Source organism: Platalea leucorodia (assembly GCF_965183815.1).
Source record: "Platalea leucorodia genome assembly, chromosome: 4".
NCBI classification, from domain to species: domain Eukaryota; kingdom Metazoa; phylum Chordata; class Aves; order Pelecaniformes; family Threskiornithidae; genus Platalea; species Platalea leucorodia.
In genome coordinates this window covers 85,846,899-85,854,305 of record NC_138826.1, presented here as the reverse complement: position 1 = coordinate 85,854,305, position 7,407 = coordinate 85,846,899, and the positions used below count along the sequence as shown (strand labels likewise).

Genomic DNA, 7,407 nt, shown 5'->3' with positions numbered 1-7,407 from the left:
TGCTTCTTCCATCTCAGATGTATGAAATAAACAACATCTGCTCTTCCAGTGAACTTTATTTCATCACAATTTGCATTTTGAGTAAACTAAAAACCTCTAGACTTCCTTTAAAAAAGGGTAAGGGCCTCAAAAAAAAAAAAAAAGAAAAAAAAGGAAAAAAAGGGAAAAAAGAAAAGGGAAAAAAAAGAAAAAAGAAAAAAACAGAGGAACACAATTTCTTAGACTTTCTTGCAAGCAAGAAATAAATTAAGAATATATTTAAAGAAAGGTAACAAGACTTTATACTTTCCCTGCAGCACATTCCATGTGGAAAGACACTTGCTTTGTGCCACATTCTGTCTAACAACCTCCAGGATAATGCTAATAAATGACAGCTTATTAATGGCATTCAATTAAGATTATGGTTTGTCTAATTCTCACATGAAGCTGCGAGCTTATTTCCTCGAAAACACCACGTAGGTCGTGCAGTAGATGATTAATTAAAGGATTTAAGAACAATGTATTAAAATAGTTTATTAAAACCGAGACAAGACACACAAAAGTAATCAGCTTTTACAGAAACAAAAGCATAGTATAGTAATAAATCTTGCCTGTTTTGCACAAGTTACCACCATAACTGAGGCTGCATATAGTCTGGTAGTCTTTCACACAAGAACTACCTTAAACTCCACTGAGTTCTCTGACCCTAACGTTTAACACCCTGCATCAAACTCCTAAATGTTTCTATTCTGAAACCTTCCCTTTAGGTAGACAGATATTATCCAAATACACTCTCTTACTTTCTCAAACAACACAGCAGCACAGATTTTCTTCACCAACCCTGGCAATTTTGGACAGCTGCTTTGGGTCCACTAATTAAAGTGTACTTACGAACAGAGAACGCTCTTTCTACTTATTCTTTTCTTGTCCACATTATACTGACAGCAAGAAGTCTCAAATCTTCCAAGTGCGAAAATGTTCATTAATGTGGGAGAAAAGTGAGCATCTCAGGTGGTGAATTACTTCTTTTTCTTTTTTTTCTTTTCATCTGCTGCCATTTTTAACTTGACTTCTTCCGCAGGAAGTGCTCCTAATTTCTTCTTCTTTGCATTCTTTACCTTTTCTTTGATGGCTTCAATATCAATTTTTTTCTCAGTGGAGGCTACATAGTAAAAACACAAAGACAACAGATGTGAATTTTATTTTTTCTAAATTTTAACAGTCTACAAGATGACTTCATATGTAAATGCAGTAAGCTGCATCCTATGGCATTGGTTAGGACTCATTTTATGTTCACTAATGATTTTATAAACTATTCTAATAATAATTTTTGTTGAAACTAGTATTATCCACAAACCTCTTTGAGCAGAATTCAAAGGAGAACATTCATATAAAAAAATCCTACACAACTGCATTTGGACACAGATGCCACACTCCGCACACATACAAACTATTATCACCCACTCCTCAGACCACAGATGTACTCCTCCGAAATCAATACATACACACTTTCTTAGACACAGGCCTATTGGCATGCTTGGTCTCATATAAGAAGAGAAGAAATTAATTATTGAGTTCATATACCTGGAGAAGCTTTCATGGTATTTTGTCTTTCTGCAACTAACTAAGGTGGTAAGATCCCAAACACACCTGTCTCATCCTTACACTCTCTCCCTGGCCATCCATTAACAGCCGCTGTCGGAAACAGGATGGGGAAGGGTGGGCTGGGGGAGTATAACACAGATCTTTCACCCCTGCATTAAGACCTTTATAAAAGACTTCTACAGGGAGTGCCAGACTACTTAAGTTAAACACTTAACACTGAGCAACATGAATAACCTACTCTTACGTTCATCTAGGTGATGGTGTTTTCTCTTTTGGGCATGAGTCATGAGTTTGGATCTAACTCTCCTGTCTCACACAGTTAATTCCAACATGTAACAGTGGGTACCAGCTGTCCTCTTTGGATCTCATTTCTTCTCTACATACAAACTATTCCTGTCATTTATTCTTGGAAGACTGAAGGATTTCAGGTCAAACACACAGCAGCTAGAAAAGCTGATACAGTACAGTCAATAGCAGGATTATTGAAAATTTACTGCCATCACAAAAGAAGTACTGTATCAATGCTGCAGAACACATAGGCTTTTCGAGAAACATGGACTTTTCAGCTCATAAGAAACTGCAATATATAGTGCAATAATATGTAGGCAGTATATCTAATACAAAACGTACATAGTACATCTAATGCAATGAATGATTATGTAGTATAATCAATGAATCCAAGAAAACAGAAGACTTGTTTCTCTAGTGCCTAAAAAACAGATCATCTGAGAACACAAGTTCTTACCCTGCATATAGTGTGGTTTCACTTTAACTTTTAGAAAAGCTATTTATCCTACCTTATACCAATATCTACTTGTGGCATAAGTTTCCAAGTATTGCTTTTGGGCTTCTTTTTCTTAACAGAAAAGCCATTTGAGTGAAAAAGTTATGGCAGCTTCACTACCAGACTGAAAGCCAAAAATTGATGTAGCCAGAATAACCAATTGAGGTGGCTGCCCTAGTATCTGCATCAGGAAAATATACTACAGAGAATTGTCATTTTATAGGTACAGAATTATGGGCTGCATGATCTTTCTACTGTCCCTGGCAACTCCAGGCATGGATTTAACCATTAGGATTTTTTTTGCATGGCCCTTCTTATTTCCTGCAGCTGTACCTCTGCAAAATCACTCAGCCTAGGAATCAACAGCAAAACGTTTTAGAGCATGAAAAAATAAATGGTTACCTTTCTTTGTTTTCACAACTGGCTTTTCCTTTGGTGGGATAAAAGCTTTATTTCTTTCTTCTTGTCTTTTCTTGACTGCATCTGCTTGCTTTGCCTACAGTTACCAATAAAAAGGTCAAGTATCAGTAGAGCAGGGCACAAGGGACAAAAAAAAAAAAAAAAATCCAAGTCAGCAGTCAAATGTTTTTTAACCGAACAGTGAGTCAGAACAACTTTACCTTTATCTCTTCCTCTCGCTTTCGTTTCTTCTGTCTTTCTTTCAAGAAGTATTCACCACTTGCCAATTCTTTATCAATCTGCGTAAGACAAGTACCAAGAAGCTTTAGATAATTACGCAGCATAAGCCAGATGTATAGTATCAGGAAATCAGAACTTGACAGAAAAGGCCTCCCAACCTCTTGTTAGCAAGAACAAGATTTCAAGTCACGCTATATTCCTGCATAACGAAATAAAGTTTCAGCTGACCTGGCTTTCTGGTTGTGGCGGTGGGAACGGTGTGTACTCCTTCTTAGTATTTTTCTTCTTTGGCTCCTTGCGTTTTTTCAAGTTCTTCCGCTTGAACTTAGGCAAAAATCTTTCCCAACTTTGTGACCTCAGTTCAGGATCTTTTGATAATTCCCTTTTGATCATCAAAGTCTTCAGTAGTTTAGAATGTCACAAAAAAGATAAAAAAATAGTATTACAGCAGTAGCCAAGAGCACCAAACTACAAATTTTACTAAACTTTCTAACAGTGAATATGCTACATTCGAACCTTCCATTTCTCACTTCAGTAAGAGCAGAGGGGTTTAATTACAAACAGCAGAATCAGAAAGATAGACATGTCTCAAAATGGGGACAGAATGCACTGGAGAAGGTGCCTCAGTTTAAATGAGCAAGTACCAAGCAAACAATCGAAGAGAGGAAAGTTTAGACACACTTTTGCTTCGACGTTTTCTCAGATACTGTTAATGATATTATGGCAATGTATCCTGGTAAAATGGAGGATATCAAAGGTTTTTTTAAAGAAACACACTACAGAAATTCTCAAAAATAGATTATCACACAGAAACATGTAAATTATTAACATACAACTCTCTGAGAAGAAATAGTACTTTCTTGTAAATAAAGATACACAGTGGACCATGCTAACCTTAATGTTATATATGGGATGTATATTCTTCATTGTGTCCAGAACAACTTTTCTAACCTGTATTTAATTAAAAAAAAAAAAAGAACCGAAAACTCAGCAAGGATTTCATATTATAATCAATTAAAATACCAGGTATACTACCATGCTTCCTCTCCCCGTCCCTGCTCCCAAAAGTAGGTAGACTTAAAAAGCTAACACACATGGCTAAGTGGATGGCACAGCACTTCAGAAATATCAATAACGTTATCACATTTCTAATACACTCCAGCATGCCCCACAAACATTACTTTCATGTTACCATGGATTTTATGGTGTCATAAGAAACTCCTGCTTTTAACAAGCATTCTTCTCCTACATAGTTACTAAAAACATATTAGATGTTCCTTAAGGTCATACATCCTTAACTCTGCAGTATTTTCACTCTTACACCTCTTACCCAAAACTACAAAAATTCTTGCTAAAAAAAAACCAACAGTATTTTACAAATACTTTTTTACTTCCAACATAGAAAGATCTCAGAGTCTAAACAAAATTCAGCAGCTAAGACGCTAAGATTATGGACATTCATGTAAATGTAGCTTACTAACATACAGCTGAAAAGTCAGTGAGATACTCTTCAGGTTGCCAGATTTTGCCTCTTGTCTGCCCTTGAGCTGGGTGCAGAAATATACTACACAAACCGCTCATCTGCCTCCCCTTACCTCTTTTAGTCCACTAAAGGGTCCAAGAGCTGAAACAGTGTTGCCTTGCACCATAATATAACAGTTCGTTAACAGTTCCAGGGCCTACACAAAAAAAAAGAAATGAAGTAAGTGTAAACTGAAGACCTGACAAAAACTTGGGTCTAAGAATTTTCTGGTTACTACACCTATTGGAAATACCTTCAGAGTAGATCCTTTTGGCCCAAGAAGTCGTCCTCTTCTTTTTATAAAAGTTTCTCTCTTCCTCACCAGAGAGCCTATTTTAATGATATCACATGCAACATCATCCTGAAGGATACGAACTGCCTAAAGAGAAAAGCAGCAGGCAATATCATCTGAACACAAACATATTATTCAGAAGAGTCAAGAAAATACTGCAGGATATTCTTCTCACTTCATTTTCAGATATATTTAGTTTATATAAATATTTATTACCCTTGACTCACTTGAAAATCCCACATCTTGAAAACATACTTTTTTGTTTTTTTATAAGTATTATGGTAGAATTTGACACAAACTTCCAGGATTTACTACAGACCTGTTCAAATGGCACACTTCTTGCGAGAAGCTTTATTAAATCTCTAGCCCTGATGATTGCATACGGATCAAAAGTCTTCTTAGTGGTAGTGACAGTCATGCTTCCTTCAATTAGATCCAGTGTTGCATTCACATACTACAATATTTAAAAAGAAACAGTGAATCAATCTCTAAATAAGAGCCTCACAATTCATCTTTGGCAGTAAGAAGTTAGCAAACAGAACATTACATACTGAATGCAGATGCATTTTCCAAATTTCCTAACGTGACTTTCAACTTTAGGAAATTCACGCACAGACACACACAAAAAAGACTAATATGTGTGTCACAAGGCCTGGAACACCACTTCCCTCAACTCCTTGAATTCAGGCGCAACAAAGTTGTCAGCGTCTGGATGAGGAGACGCTTGCTGCTGCAAAGAGCTTTGCTGACAACATCTGTAAAGAACTGCAAGTCTGGCTACACAGACCTTCACTGATTTCGATGCAATAAAAAAAAAATGACACTACCAATTTTAAACACAAGCACAGTAGAAATGTATAGAAATACGGTATCAGAAAAGCAACTTGTACTGATTTATAAGCTTAAGCGACCCCTGTATCTTCCAAAAGACAAAACATAGTATCACGATTAGTACGCATGCATACGTGTTCACCCAAGGCTTTCTGGACAAGTGGCCAGCACTCTTTCAGGTACGCTTCTCTGTACTTAGGGAATAACGTTGCAAAACTGCTTTCTTCCAGCAGGCCTTTGGGATTATCTTCTCTTGTAAAGGCTGGCTCTTTCCATCCGTCTGGTACAGTGAGAAGTTCAGATTCATCAACTGTTATGGGTATTTAAAAAAAAAAAAAAAAGTTGTTGTTTTTTCCTCCTCTTTCATCAGTGACTATTACTTCTCCCCGTTTAACTACAAAAGATACAATAACTGAAAGCAGGGACACAATGTTTCATTTAACACTCCGCTGAATGGGTTTTTCATCTCTTCTGACCTTAAAAAAGTTACTCCTGTAAGCTATTTATTAAAAAACAAAACAAAACAAAAAAAACCACGACTGAGATATGGGTTGTGGAGGGATACAATACAGGAACAAGACACAACGCGCTGAGGCGAGCAACCAGAGCGCTGCGAGGGGGGCGGCACCACAACAGGGCGCCCCGCAGCCGGCAGCCGCCTCTATCCCCCGCCAGCGCCGCAGGCCGGGAAGCGGCCTGCCCTCCCCACGCTGCCTCTCCGCTCACACGAAATCGCGGCCAAGCTCCTCAGCCCCCGCTTGCTTTAGGGAACCGGAGGGACCGCCGGCGCCGGGATGGGCAGCAAGGCCACGCGAGGACCCTCAGCCCGAGGGCTGCCCGGCGAGCCGGCTGCCAGCCCCGCACGGACCCTCACCCCGCCCCCACCTGTCGCCGCTTTCTTTTTGGTTTTGTTTTTTTGTTTTTCTTTTGGCTTCGCCTCGGCCTCGGCCGCCTCGGCAGGATCCGCCATGGCTGCCCGCGCGCCGCCACCGCTCACCCGGCGCCGGAAGCGCCGGGCGCCGGAAGGGGCGGGGCCGGGGGCGCGGTGCACGCCGGGAGCGGTAGTCCGGGCGGGAGGAGAGCCTGAGGGGCGCGGGCGGCCGAGCGGTGGCTGCTCGGGCTTTGAGAGCGGCTTTATCGCTTGTATTCAGAACAATACGCGTTTCCCAACTGTGTTGTCCTTCCCTGGGAGCAAAAAAGTGAAAATAAGCGCGGCACGAACAGGCGGGGGTGGCTGCTCTGCCTCCCAGCGAGGGGCAGTGCCGGCCTCTGCGGTGTGGGTGAACGCAGTCAGGTGCCGGGTGTTGCAGGCCGCCTCTCAGATCAAAGCATCTCCCTGCTGCCTGGGAACACAAAAGATTCCCACGGCTCCCCATCAGGGTTGCTTTGCCTCGAGGAGTGTCCGCACCTGGGCGACGGCGGCTGCTGTGAATGCAGCGTGGTCCGTCGCCAGCCGACAAGGGCCTGCTGGGTGGTCACGCTGCTGGAGACCTCGCTCGCTGCCCCCGGGGGCTCTGCAGCCCCTTTTGGCCTCCGTGCCTCTACTCTGACTGCAGGCACGGGCTCCGATAACGCTGTGGTTGAAGTGAGATGCGTACATAAAGTGTCCTTCTCTTCCATGCGAAACAGCTTTTCCAGTCGTGCTCTTCAGCTTTGAATTTTCTATCACTATAGTGCAATGCAAAGGAAAAAAGAGCCATCATCATCAAACTGTAAACTGAAGTACATTGATAAATACTTGAAGTACTTCAGCGC

The 7,407-nt window shown here is 40.9% G+C and overlaps 1 protein-coding gene across 1 annotated transcript; it reads right to left on the bottom strand.

Moving 5' to 3' along the window:
- Nucleotides 1-75: 75 nt before the first annotated feature.
- On the bottom strand, nt 76-6,661 carry KRR1 (KRR1 small subunit processome component homolog). The gene is made up of 10 exons (XM_082308547.1): nt 6,538-6,661; nt 5,787-5,962; nt 5,141-5,275; nt 4,783-4,908; nt 4,603-4,686; nt 3,902-3,958; nt 3,236-3,406; nt 2,989-3,066; nt 2,771-2,864; nt 76-1,141 (listed from the first exon to the last, which is right to left on the bottom strand). Exons 1-10 carry the CDS (start codon nt 6,620-6,622, stop codon nt 999-1,001), a joined length of 1,149 nt encoding a protein of 382 aa, XP_082164673.1. The 5' UTR covers nt 6,623-6,661; the 3' UTR covers nt 76-998.
- Between the last annotated feature and the right edge of the window lie 746 nt (nt 6,662-7,407).

Excerpts from the sequence above, each read along its gene's own strand:
- KRR1 (XM_082308547.1), bottom strand. The coding sequence starts at position 6,622 with ATGGCGGATCCTGCCGAGGCGGCCGAGGCCGAGGCGAAGCCAAAAGAA. Across the intron at positions 4,909-5,140 it reads GAAGTGTGCCATTTGAACAG|GCAGTTCGTATCCTTCAGGA; the intron begins GTCTGTAGTAAA and ends TTTTCTCTTTAG. Across the intron at positions 3,407-3,901 it reads ATCCCATATATAACATTAAG|ACTTTGATGATCAAAAGGGA; the intron begins GTTAGCATGGTC and ends AAACTACTGAAG.